The 21,230-nt window shown below is 35.1% G+C and overlaps 2 protein-coding genes across 2 annotated transcripts in view; both read right to left on the reverse strand.

Annotated features, from left to right (window-relative positions):
• The window catches only part of LOC132938148 (putative uncharacterized protein DDB_G0277255), a 46,746-nt gene extending 36,269 nt beyond the window's left edge, over positions 1–10,477 (reverse strand). Inside the window, exons 1-2 of the mRNA XM_061004834.1 lie at positions 9,701–10,477; positions 1,170–2,095 (exon numbers count right to left, since the gene is read on the reverse strand). Coding sequence (XP_060860817.1) covers positions 1,170–2,012 — 843 coding nt within the window. The 5' untranslated portion in view covers positions 2,013–2,095; positions 9,701–10,477. The remainder of the gene's footprint in view (positions 1–1,169; positions 2,096–9,700) is intronic.
• On the reverse strand, positions 9,975–10,466 carry LOC132938029 (integumentary mucin C.1-like). The gene has a single exon (XM_061004685.1). The coding sequence runs from the start codon at positions 10,464–10,466 to the stop codon at positions 9,975–9,977; it is 492 nt and encodes a 163-aa protein (XP_060860668.1).
• Positions 10,478–21,230: the final 10,753 nt, after the last annotated feature.

The following is a 21,230-nucleotide window of genomic DNA, read 5'->3' on the forward strand; positions in this document are numbered from 1 at the left end:
AAAAAATATATATTAAAAACCAGTCAATGATAATTATTCTTAGGTAATTCATTAAATTCCTAACAAAATGTAGCATGCTACTAGATATTTTTCCACAGCACTATAGGTACTTAAAAACATATATTATATGGTTCCTCAATAATGTTCCTTTCACCCAATCCCAAAAATAAGTAGCTATGAAGGGTTGGGAAAATCATTAAAATTGATGCCGTTGAACGAAAAATGTAACCTTTTATTAATGTTAAGAGAATGCCACATGCGCTGTCTCCTTCTTACATACACGTAACATGAAAAATTGTACGTTCTGAATAATCCATTTAACTCTGTCATGATAAATATAGGGAGCGAATTTATCTATTATCAAATTTAGAAGGAATAATATACCTAGTAAACCTTGTTTGTTTTATCAATTTACAATTTTAAAATACTCATAGCTTGCTTTAAAATTAAAATCTAAAAAAAAAACATAACGCGAGGTTCACCAGATAATATTCTTAGGTACTCTTAAATTTGATAATAGGTCATTTGCTCTTATATTATACATACCGCTGAGGTGAATGTATTATTCAAGACCACGATTAAAGATAGTATGGTTACCCAACGAGCTATGATAGTTGATACGAAACAATTTAATGGGGCTCATTGTTTCTTCTTTTATCAACGATACTCTAGAAACTTTCACTAGCGCTCATGGGATATAAATAAAGTACTAGACATCAATTACTATTAAACATGTTGTCCAAATTTGTGGTTCGATATTTAAACGTTTGGAGCGCCGATGCTCAGTTCTGCTAGACGTTATGATAAGAACGACACTCTCGGGGTCACTTATTGTAACAATAAGCCCGAGGTTCTTTGGGCAACCATTATACTATCTTGTGTCTTTAACCGTGTTTAGAACGTACGTACAATTTGCCATGTTACGCGTTTGTAAGACGGATGCAGGTGTATGGCGTCCTCGCGTCCTCTTAAGTGTCGGGTATAATTCTTACGATCAAATATGCAATATCGCAAGGATAAATTATTACAATTTACGCGCGTTGTGAGAAAACATTTTTTTTTTAAATAAAAACCACTCACTCGTGCTCCATAACAAAAAACTTTAATATTTACTCGAACACGCGCAAAACTGTATATTATTATAATACTATAACGTCCGGCCGACTTACCTTGCACGAATCGCACGACTTGGCCGAGTACTTTTGCTTGCAGTCGTACCTGGCCAACACCTCGTTGAACTGACATGACATGGCGGCCGCGATATCGTCCATGTCAAGCGCCTTGTTCACCTGGTCGACGCACGACTCCTTGTCCGCGTACGGCTCCTGTACGACCGACTCGACGGTGTGGTGGCAGCAGTGCCGGAGCCGGTACCGGGACAGCCGGCCGGGCCGGCGGTACGCGCCCGGGTCGTCCGGGCACATGGCCGGTATGAGCTGCCGACGGGCGTATTCAAGGCACTGATGATTACTACTATTATTATTATTATTATCATTATTATCATTATCGTTATCGTTATTATAATTATTAATATTATTACTATCGTTATCGTTTTTATTATTGTAATCGTAATTAACATTATTATTATTATTATTATAATTATTATTATCGTTATCGTTATCGGCATGTCGGGCGCACGGGATGGCCGCGGGACACCGCGGCGGGCCCGGGCCCTCGCTTATCTGTCCGGTGCACGCCGGCTCCCGGAGCGACACGCGCACCAATTCGCAGGCCGCGGTGCCGGCCGTCGCGTTGTCCGCGGCCGGTGGCGGCGGCGGCGACGGTGGTGGCTTTGACGGCGACGGGGACGTGGACGAAGGCTGCGGCCCGGTCCGGTGCATCGCGGCGACCACGGTGACCGTGGCCGTGGCGGCCGTGACTGTGGCCGTAGCGGCGTACGCCGCGGCGGACGTTGGCGAGGCGCCGGTTGCGGTCATGACCAGCGCTGCGAGCACCATCGGCCAAATGACGACGAGACGGATGAGACCGCCGCCGGTGCTGGCAGCGCGCATTGTACCGCCGGAACCGGCGCCACCACTCTATCACAACCGATCCGGCCGTTTCGCCTCGGAATCCGCATTTTTCCTCCTTGTACCTGAAACAAACGATGAAACGTGTTAAATTGCGAACCTACGATATTATTATCATTACGATATTAGTCCGTGTAAACGCTCATGAGGAGGGCTCAAGTGCAGAACACAATTTATAATATTATTAATTTCTACGACGTTTATACAATGATCATGATAATGTAAACAAAATACGTTATAATATGACCAAAGGTGATTGTTGACCAAAACTAGTTAAAAAGTGTAATTAAATTACAAAGTTTTTTTTTTTTTAACTTTTTAACCTGGAAATTAACTACTATAATTGACAGTTGAAATAACTTAGGTTTTTCAGTTGATTTAAAAATAATCCATCAAGTTCAAATTAAAATTTTTTTTTGTAATTGTTGAATTAATGGTTTTATACATTAATTAATTACAGCTTACACGATTATAAATTAGTATAATCTAATACTATAATTAATAATTATAGTACCTACCTAATAATACTATAATTTATGTTAGGTATGTCTTGATAAAATTTTAATAGTAGGTATATAACATAGATAGGCACAAAATACTCTTTTTGTGATCCACGTACTAATAAAAAAAAAAAAATTAACTTGTTTTAAACCTAGTTAGTTTAACGTATTATTTTATAACTATTAACTTCTAACTTCATGATTATATGTTCATTTAACTTTACTTAATTATTTTAATTTACTTCCCCATACCTTTGTAGATATACGCCACAGTGAATAAAAACAATACTATATTTCTAATAATAGATAAACTGCAGGTTAGTAAAAATAAATAATATTATATTCAAATAAAATAATATAACGTATCAACACTAATAATTAAAAATATCAGTAATGAGTTTGAAAAAAAATGTTCTCGAGAGGCAAGTACAAGACTTGTATATCAAATAAATCAAAATGATTTAGCGTGTTACATTGGAGGCTACGTTCAATGGGTTTATTAGAGCCATAATATAAGGACTACGGTACATTGCAGGAATAATTATTGATAATGTAGGGAAAGAGCTCGATAGGCATTGTATATAACAGTATGGTATAAATATATAATAATATGTTTTTAATAATTGAACGACATCATACCGTCGTAACTGTGCTCAGCAGCAGATTTTACGGAGCAAATATAGACATTCACAGCCCCTCGCAATTTTTTTGTATTTTTTTGTATGAAAAGCGGAATGGAAGATGATTCGATCTGATAACTCTAGGAATGATGTACCATGTGTGCACTGACTGTGAGAAAAAAACTACGCATCGAAAACCCGTACCCCAATATTATTGGCAATTTATACGCATATGTATTTATTTTTATGTATATTATATTATCATCTACGATTGTACATAATGTCGCGAACAATGATCTTTGCGCATATTGTTTTCTAGAATTTCCATTTCAATAATGTGAATATTCCGCTTAAAGTATAAAGGCATTAAGACAATATAAGTGTCCAATCAATTCTTGGTCAATTGTTATTGGATTTAATTTATTAAAAAATAGAAATGTTGCACTACCTACCCCTAAATAATCATTTTATGCGGGGCTCTTTGTAACGTTAGCGGACTTTGCCTTTTTCCTTAATCCGCCACTGAACGCGCATCGTATAGGAATGTATCCGAATGGGAATCGTGTGCAGTCGGTGGTCGATAGATGTGTAGCGGAATGTGTTTGGCGCTCTCGACCTTTTAGTCGAACGAATATTTTGTAGTTACCTTCAGGCCGCACCCGCTGCGCGATGCGTTTATGTCCAAAGCGATTTCCTATGAGCGGCCGTTTCAATCATATCGTCAAATGTAGACGAGATATTATAACGTTTTACACGCGATAACTTAACCTACAGCAACTGGGGGGGGGGGGGAGGGGGGCTCATATAAATATCTCCAAACATATACAGTTGTATACACACATAGTTGTGTGTGATCGAAGCCCCACCGCTCACGTAATTGATAATGTTAAAAATGTTAGCCCCTCCTGGAATTTTAATGGATACAGCCCAGCAGTATTATAGGTGAGCACAGTATCGCGGGAGAGCGTGTGATGTAGTGTGAAGTACTTATACACTAAAAACAATAAACAACAATGACATAAATCACTATGAAACAAGTATGAACAAGAGAACGTTAATCGATTGTATGCCGTTACAAATATTGTGCGTGATCGGTATCTGGTTCAAAAAAAAAACTACCCAAGATAAATCCTGGCTTACTTGAGCACTTCATACTAACTTCAATCGTGGTTCTTTGTGGATGCTCGTTTGTGAGGTTTGAGTTTGAGACTAATCACACATACACATTGTATACAAGCACGAGAACGTCAACTTATACCCGGGCCACTAGCTAAAATGGTCGCACAAATGAAGTGAATACCATTGGAAAGGTTAGGTGGAAAATAATTTCGATACCGTTAGGGCGTTAGATGGTAATGATTTGGTTGTCTGCCACATTGTTTACAACCAATTTGTCCACACGACTTTCATTGCTGTGTCCTTAAAAGTTGAAACATGCCTACTAAATTTTCAATTTCTCACTGAAACAATCATACGATAAAATTGATAAAATGCCACGCTCATCATTCTAAGAATTTTTAAATAATGAATATATCACACGAAATGACCTATTTTCCGTTCGGAAATGAATGCATAACGCAGGCTGAAAATAAAAAAAAGTTCCTCCGTCCCATTCTTTTTGTGAATTATCAGAGTTAAGATTTATCACGCTTACGATGAGTACACTTTACTATAACAAGGAAGGGAGCCGTCAGCTCGTTAAAGGATTTGCATTTTTCATAAGATTACGTGTATACGAGTTTTTTGTCTATAGTGTCATAAAACGGAGTATCGAATCCTCATTTATAACCGTTTAAAGCTTAATACAATTTATTTTTAATAACAATACTTTGTTAATGTAAAAATAAATAAATAACCTCAAATGATTTTTAAAAATAATAAATAACGTCTTCATGGATTTAAAAAATATATAATATTATCTATAAATATGAAACATTTTATTAAAACATTCAAACATAAGTCCTTTCAGTTGTCAAAAATAATAATTTATTAAATTACAATACGTTCACTTATTATTGATTTCCAAATTTTTATTTTTTCTAAAGCAGCATAGATACCTAATGATGTTACAATATTTTCGTAGGTGTAATTTAATGGTATTGGATTGAACGTATTGATTAATAAAACATTACTAAAATCGATAAAACTGAGTACCTACATATATATGTTCTCAGACCTTTACGGTGTATATTTTGTAAGTGAAAGGTTTCAAAAATAAATTTAATCTGCATAAATATCTCATTTTGAATATATCAATGTTTGATACAAGTGAGTATTTTTATACACACGAATCGGGTAGACTAGGGGCATCTTTAGTATTAACACAAGCAAATATTTTGTTTTTTCAGTATAACTTATGAGGTACTTGACAAAAACGCTTCTAAAACCTTTCCCCGTTAACCGAAATCCTTATTCGAATTTAAAACAAAGGATCACCGCATGACATGTCTAAACACGACCCGTTTAATACGCATTTGGTGACGTGCGCAAAACCTGAATCAGCCGTCAGCTTATACCTTTCAGGATCTTTATCTCATTCAAGGATCAAGAAAGAGTGGTCGACAAGTTCAGTCTCCGATTGTGATCTCGGATTGGTTGCTTCCGAATCTTTAAAAGCCATTTTTCGAATAGTCGAGCGTCGAAAATGCGCAATATTCCATCCATTCGTGAAAAACAATAATAGTTAGAGTACCAATTATACAAATTTATAAAAAAAAAACCACGAGTCACATAACATAACACGACTATGATTGGGAAAAATAAAAATTGTATATTATTCGTGCTGATTTTATATCTTCACAAACCTGCAACAAGGTATATGGCACGTTGATTATTAAAATCAAGGTATATCATTTAAAGGTTTTATTTATTTTTGCCTTGACTCAAACCCTATATAGTTATCACGTTTTCCAAGTGATACGCGATAATGAAAAGACCAAATTATTAGAATTCAGGTGGGTTGGGAAATACAAGAAAAAAATACCTACGAAAATGGCAGCTACCGAAATAAGTATGAAAGTGCTTATCGTGACCCTTGAGGAAAAGTGTCGATATTCGTTCGTTCAATGTTTGTTTCCAATCAGTAATCGCAATAATACTCTTTGTAGCCCTAGAAATCATTGGCTGTATCGGAGCTTTGCATTTTACATTTGTGACCGGGAACGATGAGAAACAAAACTTACAAAAATAAAAAATGATTATATTTTTATAATCCCGTTAAAAAAAAAAATTGGTTATTAATAGTGAACGCGTATCGCGTATATTCCGTGCTATTGTTACAATAAAATCTGGTCATGAAAAAAAAAAAAATATGCAATTATATTATGAAATCGAAAAGTTAAAATAAACGATGTCGCCGGCTTATCGATTCGTATAGTGCTTTGAACGGTATTAACACGTCACACTTTTGCACCTGTCAATTTGATTCAATTTTTTTGTGTCGCCGCCCTGTAATGTTATACGCGAAATGTACGACGCACAAGACTATGTGCATTGCACTACGGATAATAATAATGTTTACTAGTCATTAAAAGATAAAATGTCTAGTGTATTTAATACGTCAAAATGTGTCGACACGCATCGCAGCGTTCGATAATAATACACACGACACACGTCATGTTATATAATATACTGCAAAAAAAAAAGCACAATATGATGTTTATTTTAATAGGTATATTATGCACCCGAGCATAATAATATTATGTTAGAATTTCGTAAAATATAATAACACGAGTATTATATTATATTATACATCCGTCACGACTGGAGGTAATAATAATAATAATAATAATAATATCGTTTATAATGCCGGTGGGGTAGTCTGACACCGATTCCGGCGAAAACACTATATTATACGTCTAATACCGATATCGTATTGCATCGTCGTCCCAGCTATAATATGTTATTTTATACGTCTCACTTACAACAATTTAATAAACTAATCATAAAATATTTTCCAATAGGTGTATCAGTATTGTATACAGTGCGTCGCAGTGATCGCGTGGGACGTTCGACGTTCGAACCGAACTGTTGGCGGGGGGGGGGGGGGGGGGGACGCCGAGTCCGTGATGATTTATATATAATATTTAATGCCGCCCGCGCCGTCTAGGGGGGTTGATGTGGTCGGCCTAGTGTACATATTTGCAGTGTCTCTACGACATAATAATAGTCAGTGTCACGTCACCCACCAAAGGTATACACTAATATACAGTCTACACCCACATAATATAATATTGCGATGACACCACCATCGTGTTTAACTATTCGACGAGCGGTTCGTTTTCATCGGCACGTGTAGTAACCCTCCGTCTTTACGCGCGGTATACCCTCGAAATATCGCATTACGGATTACCTCGGGACAGGCGGCAGTGCAGGCTGCGTGGCGTGGGGGCTTGGTGGGTGTGACGGACGGACGGATTGATAGGTGGGCGGGTGGGTGGGCAGGTGAAAGCTGGGCCGGTAGAGTCGGAGCGTTTCCGAGAGAATTACTGAAAACAATGTCTGAACAATATCCAAAGATTCCTCGGGTAAGTGTGCATATTATATTATTGTTAGGAATATAATATAATGATATGCACTTATAGATGGGAAAATAGTATTGTTGTATTCAGCGCGCATACACTGTCGTACACTGCACGCGCTGTCTGCGTTCGTCTCATATTTCGAAAGTAACATTGTCTGGTACGATATTGTTCTCTATAGGAGCCGCGTATTATTTTGAACCTACTTATACATCGCAATACGCGTCCGAATTTTCTCGTCGTATCATGATGGAATGTCGAGGAAACCTCAGACACAGGTTAGACGACTCATGAAGTAAACTGCAAACGTTGCGCGCGTAATGCACGGCGTGCCGAGGACGAAAAATTGACAAAAAGTGTTGCGATCGTAACCCGTTCGTGCGCGACGACGACGACGACGACGACGATAATAATATAATATTATTGTTACTGTTACGGCCGAAATATGTACATGGCGCAATGGTGTAAAAAATATATATTATTTATCGCCATAATGATATATTACTACCTACCTGCCTACATGCGATATAGGTTATTGTAGTATATATAAATACGGTTACGAGTGATAATGGCGTGCTCGGCTGCAGATTTCCTCGGGCCGTTTTATTGTCTTATCGATTTTGTTCGAAGCCGCCTAGCTGGGGGACGTGAACGCTTCGGCCGAGACGAACGCGCAATATAATAATATTGTTACGATCGCCGTCTCTCGGATTGTTATCGTCGTCGTTCTCGCGTATTATGATACAGATAGGTAGGCAGGTGTACGCGAATATTATACGCACTTTGTGTACGAAAGTACTTATTGACGATAAACGCCGCGTGACGACCGGACGGTTACCGTAACGTGGTTGCCGGTAGACACACGCAACGACACGGGCGAGGTACGCCCGGTCGGCTGACGGGGGCCATGGGGGTGTGGAAAAGACCAAAGACACGGATTTAACGAATAACGACGTTACGGAACGATCTCCGATAGTAAAGCTATTGCTTGCGGGACAATAAGAAGGGCAAAAACCGCAGGGGGAGAAAAAAAATTCCCTGTACAGCGCAGTATTATAATATTATAGTGAACGGTATATAGACGAACCGCATGATAATTGATGTCGGCGTGGATAGTTGGAAACTCGAGCCTCCCCACCCCCCTCGCTCAAAAAAAAAAAAAAAAACGGAAAGTGAAATAATATGAATTACCTTAACAGGATACAACCGCGGGGTAGCATGCCCACGCATTTGTGGTCTCCGTCTTACACGCGTAGCACGACATGGCAAATTTCTCCGTCCACTAGTTTCAACGGTGTACTATTGGTTTGGATATTCGACTATTATAAAACTTTTGGGTACCTAAGAACATTAGATATCAGTGCTCAAGCGTCGGATTTTATTCGATATTTTATTTTTCAAACGAGATTCGAGCATTTTTAATTTGCGGCATTTCACACACTACTAATTTATTGCTTGAAAATTAAAATATCTAAAAAAAAATCGCCGACGCTCAAGCACGGATAAAGTTTTTACCTAAAAGTTTGATAATAGATAAATTCACTCTGGTATCAAAGTGAACAGCACACTATTGGAACTAGTGAACGGATAATTGCCATGTCGTGCGTCTGTAAGGCGGAGACAACAAACAGCGTCCTCCTAACTCGAAGACCGATCAAATATATGTATGGATTAACGAAATAACTATCAGTGTTATATAATTTCCTATAACTAATATTTACATTGCATTAGTTTTTAGTGTATATTGTAATTATATAGCCAACATAAATGTCTGATTGTTTGTTCGTTTTAATCACCTTTGGAAATCGTCACATTAACACAATTATGCGCCATAACAAAAATTAGTTTAAAAAAAAAAGTTCGGCAAAAAAAAAATTTTAAGCGCGATACTTGAGCCCTCCAGCACATGAGGAGCTCCCCTGTGGATACTCGACCACGGGGATATAGGTATTAGTTGGGTCAGTCGTTGTAGATAAAAAAAAAATCGATAAAAAAAAATTACTAAAAATTTATCATGGTATAAACATTACTTGACGGATGAGTCGGTAGCGCGTAGTGGTGGCGGTGGCGATGGTGACGGTAATGTTGTACAACAGCTGCAACTGCCTGAGGAAACGACGATTTGACGACTTTGGTGATGCGTTGTAGCGTCGTGTCGACGCCAGAGATCATGTCGCGTCGCCGGGCTGGTGACCCGCACAATCGACCATAACAACACAAGGCCCGCGACGGCGGCGGTCCGCTGGCCGCACACGACGACGACGTTGCCGTAAAACGGTGCGGGCTACGCGGCGGCCCATAATATCAGTGTAGATGGTGGCGTAACGCGGCTGACCACCGAGTCGTCGTCGCCGCCACCGCCGTAGTGGTAATAACAGTCGTCGCAGCACCGGTAAACGCAATAATGGTTACGGTATCAGTAGTCGTAGTGGTCGTGGTGACGGTGCGAGTCGGAGTATCACTAGGAGTGGTGGTAGTATTATTCGCAGTAGCGTTAGAATTAGTAGAGCGAGTAATAGTAGTAGTGGTAGTAGTAAAAGTAGTATCAGTAGTCGTAGTGTCGGCGGTAGTAATGTCGGATGATGTAGTAGTCGATGCGGCAGCAGCACCGGTAGTAGTACAGAACGCAGCGACGGTAACAGCGGCAGCGGCGGCAGCAACGGCGGCACGAGTAATAGTGAAGCCGGCGGCGACGGCGGCAGCAGCGGTAGCGTTAGTAGCGGCGGCGGCGGCGTTGGTAGACATTGACGGCGCGACCGTCGTCGCGTACGTCGACGACACCGCCGACGCGGTCATTACCACAGTGGCCGGTGCGCCAGCGTCCGGCGGTAACGCGCGCTCTGACCCTTTTCTATATGTTCCGGAATCGGAGGATTTAGAGGGGAGGAAAACGAAGAGAAATCGAAAATCAAACGACACGAGCACTCGAGCTCCCCCCCACTCGGATTTTATCGTTACTTGTTGTCGTCGTTGCCGTCGTCGTCGTCGTCGTCTTTACTCTTGTTATTATTATAATTTATATAGGTAGTACGAAGCTATTTTATTGGGCGCCTCCGGACGCAATGATCGTTTGTCGGGCGAACCGATATCGTCGCCGAGCACGGACACCCGTTCACACGCGCAAACACCCGCGCTTGCGCGCCCACACACACACAGAGACGCAAAACACACGCGCGTAACACGCGGCCGCGACGAGAAACACTTGCGAAAACCGGTGGGGGGCGCGACCGTCTGCGAGACTATACTCTATACTGCACCGCGTAACGGGGTCTGGGGTATATATAGAGCGGAGCGGCGCGAGAGGGCGCCGCGGCGGTGGCCATCTTTCGCCGCCGCTGGCCGATCGATATGACGCGCGTGCGAAGCACTCCGTCACCCCCAGCCACGCGCCCTTACCCGTTCCGCCCGCCCGCCGACGCGGTTTTCCCCGGCGCCGGCGCACGCACGCGCCACCGCGGTTTATACGCTATACCGTTACTATATACTCGTGTGTATGTATATATGTACTTGTACGTTATGTACATTGATATATGTATATAACGTATGTATTATATATATATATACACGTATATGTATGTTCGTCGGGCGTGGCGAAACTCCGCGGTGTCGGGGGAGGGGGGGAGGGCGCTGCGTGAGGGGTGGTGCTGTATATACTGTATAGACAAGCGCGCGGGGTGACCGCTGCACCGCCACCGTACAGTATTTTATCGGCCGACAGTGAAAAAAGAGAACCACTACGACGACGACGACGACGAACAGTATATACGGAACAAGCGGTAATAGTGGTGGCGTTGGCGGTGGCGGCGGTGGTGGTGTACCGGGATGAAAAAAAAACCTCTAATAGATAATGTGTTCACTTTCTTTCAACCCCCAAGCCCCACGCTCGCGATCTGCCCATCGCTCTCTCCCATTTCTCTCTATCACCTCCCCCCTCTCTATCTCGCTCTCTCACCCGTTTCTCACTGTCTCTCCGTCTCTATCACCCATTTCTCTCCATCCGTCCCCCTTCACTCTCTCACCCTTCATTGTATATTTTCTCCATCGCACCCCCAAAGTCGCGTACGATCAGCCGCCGCCACCGCCCACGCACTACCCCGGCACCGATAGTTCTGGACACATTCGATCACGGTCGTAAAACAAAAATACAAAAAAAAAAAGAAAAAATTGAAACAATCGCCACCCACCCTCTCGAACTGATCGGCCGCCCATCCTATACGCTTCCTATCCCGTTGCCGACTTGATTTTATTGCGGGCCGTGGGTCGTAACCAAATTCGTACACGTGATTCCAACCATGTATACCTAGGTATATTATAATATGTAGGTATGAATAAAATTAATATTATTTCCTACCACACCATAAGTATTATAGGTATAGGTACAATGCGGAAATAATAATGGACTTCAGCAATGTTATGTTTTACAGTTTGGTGTGGGTTTACTACCCAAAATACTCTAATAAAAATGTATTATTTTAAATGAGTCGCATTAGTCGAATGCATAATAATAACATCACAGTAGGTATAATTATTTTAGTAGTTAGGTTTTACATTTATAACTCAATAACGAAAACAATTTAGGTGAAAAGCCTAACTGTAACAGATAAACAGATAATAACAATAATTTATAAATTTAAAAACTAATAAGCATAAAGAAAAACCATCTAGGGGCGGAGCCGCCACTATCTCCCCTCAAATATGACGCGAAATGCGTTTTTGTTAATACCGTTATATTATTATCGCTGTACGCGGTCGTTTTGCCACTGATTATTATTACTATTATCATCGGATCGGTGAACAAAACGTATCTTTGACTACTCGGTATGAAAAGCTGATAAAACTCGCCGGTAAGTCGCTTATTGAAAAACGCCGAACAATGTACATATGTGTGTCAAAAATGAATTCGCTACATGAGCAAGAAGACAAGGAGCATTTCACGTTTCAATGACTTTGACATGATTTCTTATTTAATAATAACGCGATTCTTTAATTTGACACGCAAAGTAATCTAATTCCGCTGTAGCGATTTGAAACGTGACGTATTCATCATCGGCACCACACGTATTTTGTCCGTACACCCGTCCTTTCTGCAGTGATATATAATATAATTGTTAATATGATAAATTTTAAATGGTTATGAAATTAATGTACCTACAACATTCGAATTATAACCATTAACCACTCGGGTTTTTCCAATATCACTGCCGTTTTGGGTATAATGTTGATTGTGTCAATATTATAATTGACTGTTGTTATTATTATTAATGTTCCTGTTCATCTGCATTATCATAATATAGTAATATAATAATCCATATTGACGCGCAAATAACTTCAAATCGTCACAGTGACGAATTATTAATTTCAAGTGAAACCGATAGGGTTCATATATTTTTGGCACACAAATAATATAATTCTGTCATGATTGTAAACTAATGTTCATAGCAAACAGATTAAATGAGTCTTTCGAGAAAATAATTTCTTCATATTATCCTAATTGATATTTTTTTTGTATCTCGATGACAATATATATTTATTATTATTGATGAATTACAAAATCATATTTACTAATACATAATTATGTATGTTATAAAGGTATAGTTTTTTTTTTCAAAATAACGTTTTTTTATTATAATTTTAATTTTGCGCTTTTTCGATGTAAAAATAATTTATTATGTAAATCTAACCGGTACAAGTATATAATAAATACTTGGTAAAAATAGTTTTAACAGGAATTCAATAACTAATTAGTAATTACATATTATAAAACATCATAAACATAATTTGATACTTATACCAAAAATATAATAATCAAATTAATTTACAGAATAAACATTTTTAAAGTAGTATTCTGCTGTTTCAAATGAAAAAATATAAATAAAGTCTGCATTTTTTGAGTATTTATCATAATTTAAAAATAATTTTTTTAAAAATATAAACTTCGGTAAAATTGTAATAACAATTAAAAAATGTAATTACTAAAATAATAATAATTAGTATATAATGATCGTTATATTCAAGCTTTTAACATTATTTAAACTTAATATATTCAAAATATCTACGAACTATTTATGTACTAAACCATGTATATTGTAGGTATACATCAAAATATTTGTCCAAAACAGTAAAATTTAATCAAATTTACCAAAAAAAACTTACTAATTTAGCAATATTCATATGTAAATTGAATATTACCTTTGATCTAATTCGATTCAAAAGCAATTGTTTTAAGAATTATTTTCAATTTTACATATTTCAAACAAATTTTTTTTCATTTATCTTTCATAAAATTATAAACCTAGATGTACTTGAACACTAACTGGTTATGTGATTTTATGTTAACAAAGTTATATGTTGACATTTTGTTTTTAAAAATGTTTTTTTACCTTTTCTTATGCAATTTTCAATTTTATTTTTAAAAATACTAAATCATAAAAGGTATAATTTATAAACTTTTTAATAGTATTTATAATAATAGTTCAAACATAGCCACTATTAAAGTTTGCTTACCACTGATGTCCAATAACAGCAAATAGATGCTACAAATATTTAAATTAATTGTACATCATATCATAAAAAAATGAACAAAAGAACATGAAAATGTATGAGTGTTTCATAGACAACTTCTGGGGGAAAAAAATATTATTTATGTATAAATAAACCTCAATATAATTTTTTTTTTTTTTTGTTTTATTGGTGGAGTGAATAATATAATATATTATTATCTTACCAAGTATTCAACGGTTTTTACCTCGTTTTCTTTCGTTTGAAAGTAATGATATTAATATATTTGCGTGATAAGGAACGTTTAAATCTACTTAATTTTCAGCAGTATTATCCATTATCATTGTCTGAACGGTTTCTTGGCATCCGTTTGCAATTCTATACCATTTGGTCTGTCGCTGTTAAAAAGCCACTCCTTTCTATATAAAACAGATCGTTTTCCCTTAGAATTACCCTAATGTATAAGGCAATCGTTTTACGTATAAGGAAATTATTAACGGCCAAGAGTTAATAAATTGCTGGGAATGGTAAAATATCTTTTTGAAAAATAAAACTATTACCGGTTATAGTCAAACATCTCAACAATTATACCGGTCAAATGATTACAATTTAATTAGAGTAAAACAAAATTGTTTGTTATTATTCCGTGCCTATTTTTCAATGACGACATCGGCCAGAATATATTTTAATATATACTTGTGGCTTATTTTTTAAGCACGATAAATAATGATAAAGATCGATATTACTTATTAGGTACTTTTGAATCTAAGCAATCATAAAAACTATCAATTAAAAAATAATAAATCACCATCATCCATTTAGGCATTTATTTTACACAAGTTTAGTACTTCACTCGATAAATAATACTTATTACTTATAAATATTAAATACTGCATGATAATACATACATGATACATAACAATAAAAGACACAGGCGTAGGTCATGGACTGGATAATCAGACTTAACTAACCAATTTTCATTTTGACTGGTCCTTGTGACTGCTCAATCAAAGTGGTTTTCCATAATTTACATCTATCGAACTATACTCACGAATAATATTGAAGCAACTCTAGCTAAATTAGATTTCTCCGTATAAATGTTCATAGCGTTCACCATCGACACGAGTCTACTCTTTAGACAAACTTCCACTACCGTATAAGTTTTGTTGATCTTAATTAAAACGAATTCAACCAGAGCATTTACCGGCTAACCTAAAATTTACCAATCCTCTTAAATTCAAAAGTCGTTGTTGAAAATCTTCTTAAAGCCCATCATCCTCCATTATGTAAGTGGCATTAGTAGTCTTACCCATAAGTACTGAGTACAACCCCCTCCCCCACTCATGTTTCATGATCATATTATTTAAGTTAAGATGTCAATCCAATAAACTGTAAAAATGCGCATCATACAAAAATGTTATACTTTTAATAGAAAAATCACCTTAAAAACTTAAAGCTTATATTTTTAAAAACAATACATTTTAAGGATTTGGATGGAAATTTTTGTATTCTATTTTTTCATTTGTTGTGAAAAACACCCGAAAACAAGTAACAACTGGTAACTAGACAATCAAAATACCTACTCGATGCACTTGAAATAACTTTCCCCTACTTCGTCCAGGAGTTTGTAATATTATTATACCAAACATTAGGTTAATTTATATTTAGAAATCACATTAGAATACAATTTATTAAATTATTTATAATTTATACTTAGTGAATTTGAATAGTAAAAATATAATGGTTACACGGCATTTTGGATATGCAATTTAGCTACACCTCTGTGATGGGAGCATTTTGACGGTGTCTCATTGATATGATAATATTATGTAATAATTTCAACGTTAAAATAAATAAATATTTAGTATGGCATTGTTTCTAAAATAGTAGTAGCACTTAAAAAACACGCATACTTAAGTTTCCGCTGATCAAGTCGAGTCACTATATATTATAGAAAAAATAGTGTACACGGGAAACGATGTCTGCCCAAGTCAAAGTGAACCAAAACTAGTATACGAAAGTATGAATTTTTATTTCTGCTTTTTTGTTATTTAAAAGTTTATATACAACATACTTTAAATCGTTTCTGATATTTGAATAGTTTTATACAATTAAAACTTGAAAAAAATATAATGTCATGAACGAAAATGTTCAAATAACATAGGTACATGAAAAAACAAGTTACATTAAGTTATTTATAAAAACATAGTAATGAAAAGGTAGAAACATTATAATGTTGTATAATAATTAAAAAAAATGTGTACGATATTTTCTAATTAAAGTGGAAATGCTCACTAGTTATGTGTTAAATTTAACTATAATAATTTACTTAAAATTACATATTATAATATGTTTTATATAATTTCTATATAACTTACTAATAACTCGCCTATAAATAAAAAATAAAAACAAAGGCAAAGTTGTCTTTATTTGATTCTGAGAAAAAAAAATTGTTTGTATTATACAAAATCCATGAGTGTATAATATAATGAATAGGTTAGGTTAGGTACCCATACATCAATATATTTTCACTTGAGAACATTATTTGAAGAAGACTCGCATGGTCTCAATATACACTAAATATTAAATACAAAAGAAAACGATTAAATACGTGCTCGGTCTCAGTTCTGAACAAAGCTCTTCGACGAGACTAAATAGCAGTAGACCCTTTATACAAACATATACCAATATTTTTCATGGGAATTATATCCAACTTTCTAGGACAAAACCAATACATATAAGTTATAAATCTTTCGACCCAGTCAATTTATCTACTAAATTGTAGGTCTATGGTTTAAATTGTATTGATTAATACAATATAAACGCATAATACATAATATACATACACATTAATCTATATGAATTATTAAAAATTATTTTTTTTTAAGACTTCTAATTGCTATTAGTTTCTGTTAGAATATTACGTCTCAAACCACGTTTAACTCTCTGTTCAAATCATCAGATTCATTTGACAACACTATACTCTGTCCAGCGAGAGAACACGCCGATTCTGCACATCCCCCCGCGTCTCCTTGTTATTGAAACCGGTTCCCTTTGAGACAGAGTGTTGCGCGGGGGAACTAATAATTTTGGTCGGTTAGGTTGGGCGCATCGTTCTCTCACTGGACAGACCATATATGTATTAAAGGGTATGATTGGCCATGACATTCACTATTAGACCAGTAGAAGGTATACTGATCAAAATATTGAATATGATCAGGTCAAAACTCGTTCAGGAGAAATACACAATATTCAATATATTGATATTATTAAAATAGACTAGTTATAATAAATTTAATTATGTAAGTACTTACAAAAATATATAATTTATATTAAAATCGTATTTTTAAGTCGTAATTTGTTTTAACTTAATTAAAAGTATTCAATAATGTTTAGTAAGTTTGAATTGATTTGATTTGAATTGATTTATTTAAGTCTTAGGTATAACGCATACCTAATTTCAAAAAAATATTACCTAAGATTTGTTAATTTATATTCGATCAACATTTTTTTGGTATTAAAATGCATTGAAATTGTTCGTTTAATATAGGTACTCACATGCTAAATGTTTTTTTTACATTTTTAATCCATTTAATTGTTACATCATTTTGTTTTATACTATACACAAAAAAAATATAAACTGATAAAATCTAAATGAAAAACAATTAATCCTAATTGTTTTTTCTTTATACATAGTAGGCAAATGGTAGACAATAAACAATAATTAATTGTAATTATATTTTGTCTTAGAATCCACCACGCCCCGTAGCGTAGACTTGAGTGTTCTGTATTTAATGAGGTTTTTTTTTTATATATATTATTGTTATACGGTTGACAATCACAAATTGCCATTTTCCAGTGTCGCAGTCTTTTTTAAACACGAAGACGCCAAGAGGCCTGACAGTGGCACGAGAAGCAAAACCGTGATTAACGACTCGCTATAACGCATTGACCATATCATATAATAATGACTATTGTCGTCTTACATCATAACCCTAATCAAAATCTCAAAAGCGATATTGTTTTTATTAGCTTTAGTCAACACCAAGTAGGGTCAGAACGAAAAAAAAAATCGACTTTTGTTTTCACGTGATAGCCATTAGGTAATAGTAATTACGATGAGTGCTATTCGTATAAAAATATCAGTTATCTAAATTTAACATGGCGTATTATATCGATACGGTTAAAAATAGATCATGCACATTGTCCAAAATAAAGATATTACATTTCTATTATACTGCGTAGTGTAAAAAATACATTTTTTTAAATAGATTGTGTGTGCTAAAATTACTTTTAAATTAATATTGAAGATATTATATTTGTCCAAATTCAACTAATATAGTGCTCGTTTTTAATTATTAAACCAATCATGAATTTTAGAAACTGACAGAATTGTTGTTAACATCATTTCAGTCACATCGGCCACGAATAATTTATTATTATCACCAAAATAAATCGAAATTTAAAATCATCTTGAGAACTAAACGACATAATATAATATTGTAGTGTTGTTGATGCATTAATTTTTAAGGTACAGTAAAATATTGAATTGGTACCGTATTTCGAAATTTTATAATAATACAAGTTACATGTCAATAACACACATTTTTCTTATTCCAAAATCAATAGTTTTTATACATGTGCACGCGACATATTATAATATTATATAAATGCTAAACTATTCTTAAATAATAACAATACAATGCATTATAATATATTTTCTCCCAATCGCGTAGCCGGTATAGGTATAATAAATGACGACCGTATTGATATTGTGCACTATTACAGATTGAAAAATAATAAATTTCAGTCGATTTAATAATAATTACTACAGAATTTTCCCAGTACACAGAGGAACTCGACAAACTTAACATTCTCAACACCCTAGACGCAGCACTCGGACCGAACGCAGACACCGCCTACCAAATTTTATTATTTTTAAGAAAATCTGAATTGTTCGACTTAATTTAAATATTATAATTAAGAATATACATTGGAAAAATAATTGTAATTATTATAACAGCAACAACTAATGGCTGTTGTTGCCAATGTCTTGTCTTGGATCAATAAAAAAAAAACAATAATAATAATAATTACAACCACCACGGCTAAATTATTACAAACTTATCAGATGTTTCATATTCCAAAATCAATAGTCTTTATACGTGTGCATGAGACACGATATTATTACAACATTATATAAATTCAAAAATATTCTTAAATAATAGTAATAATAATATTGTATTTTCTCTGCGTCCCTTAGTAGCTGGGAGGTACCTATATATTGGTACAACAACCGACGACCGCGTTGATATTGTGCGCCTGCAGATTGAAAAATAATATATTTCAGTCGATACAATAGTAACTACAACCGCCGCAGCTAAATTATTACAACCTTATCACAATATGTCACGCGGGAATATAATGGTTACGAACTAAATTAATTTTGATTGGCTTTTGATGTCGTAACCGTGTTATAGTATGTAGGTATAACCAAATATCCAGCACGTTGCACGTACACGTGAAACAAAAACTTTATTGAACAAGATTTCACGTGCGTGCATCTTAATAGCTTTTGTCTTAGTTCGGGGGGTTTTAAGACAACAATAATTGTAATGCATACAGTTGTTCTATTTGTAAACGGAGCGGAAGATGTGTTAAATTGTTTCTTCAAAATAAGCCAACCTCATAAAAGGCGCTTTAATATATCATTAGTATTATAACGCGTTGTTCCGATGTTAACGTAAACAAATATTTTTGATTAGGTGAGGCATTCAAACATATCGATTGACATCCCTTTCATGCACTATTTACTATAAATTATAATGTACGCCGTAAAATATCAGCGCAAACATGTTACCTATTTTCTATAGATCAAATTTTTTCAGTCTTGATTTTAGTCTTCAGTTGATTTATTTAATTACTATGCCAGCAGCTTTAGGCGTAATTTAATTTTGTTCAACCGAAAATCACCCGTTCATGACCATAAAATGCGTTTTTTTTTATTTATTAGAAAAAAATCGTGATTAATTCAACCGTCATAGAAACAAACTTGGATGTCTAAAATACGTGTATACAACACGCGTTATCATATTATATTACAATGTCAAAATTACCAAACCATAACGAAATGTTCAAAAATAATTATGATTTACAAATTAAAAAATAGTGGGCAAGTGGGTGTCGCTCTGCTGTGCAGTAGGTTACAAGTGGGTCACTGTAATAGAGTAAAGGATTGTATTAAATTTGAATTCAATGATAGGTATAATATCATTGTATAAGAAAAACGATTCTGAGCGAAGACGGTATATTATTATAAATATATATTTTGATGATATTATTGTAAATAAAGTAATTTATACATAACCTATTTATGTGGAATCTTGTTTTAAATTTTCAATCTTTAGTTATAAAATTTGAATATTTTATAAATTTTTAACAACCGAATAATTTGTAGATTTTCAATTTGATAAATTTTGTGAATAATTGAAATTGAAATGCTTATAAAAAAAATTATGCACATTATGTATTTTTAATATTTTTTAATTGCTATTGTAGCAATATATCAGAAGCCTTGTATTAAATGTTCACGCATTTTTACCCAACAAATAAAATTTTATTGATAATTAGAGAAAAAAAAAACTGAAAACTGACAATGTCCGTAAACAGTTTAAAAAGAGTCAAAATATTTTCAACATTTTACGGTGTATAGTAAATGAAAATATAAACATTCAATGAAATCTCCATGTATCTACAATTATTCGTTTTTAAATTACAACAAATTAAGAAAATCGTTACATGAGAAATCGAGTGAATATCCAATGTTCTAAAAATGTCCCACTTTCCCATCAAACAAAATACTGTTGAAGAAAATCGAAGCAGTTTTACTGCCCCAAACGGTAGTGACAGACGAAAAATTTAAAATTTAAAAAAAAAAACACACACACATCATTGTAAAATCAATACATTCATTGCTCTGCTTATAATCTAAAAATGATACCAGTTTTAAAATCTTTAATTTTAAGGAAACGTCTTTTATAAACATATTCAATATTACTCAAT

The sequence above is a fragment of the Metopolophium dirhodum genome, chromosome 2 (genome assembly GCF_019925205.1).
Source record: "Metopolophium dirhodum isolate CAU chromosome 2, ASM1992520v1, whole genome shotgun sequence".
NCBI lineage: Eukaryota > Metazoa > Arthropoda > Insecta > Hemiptera > Aphididae > Metopolophium > Metopolophium dirhodum.

Coding starts and splice junctions, on each gene's coding strand:
- LOC132938029 (XM_061004685.1), bottom strand. CDS start 10,466: ATGACCGCGTCGGCGGTGTCGTCGACGTACGCGACGACGGTCGCGCCG.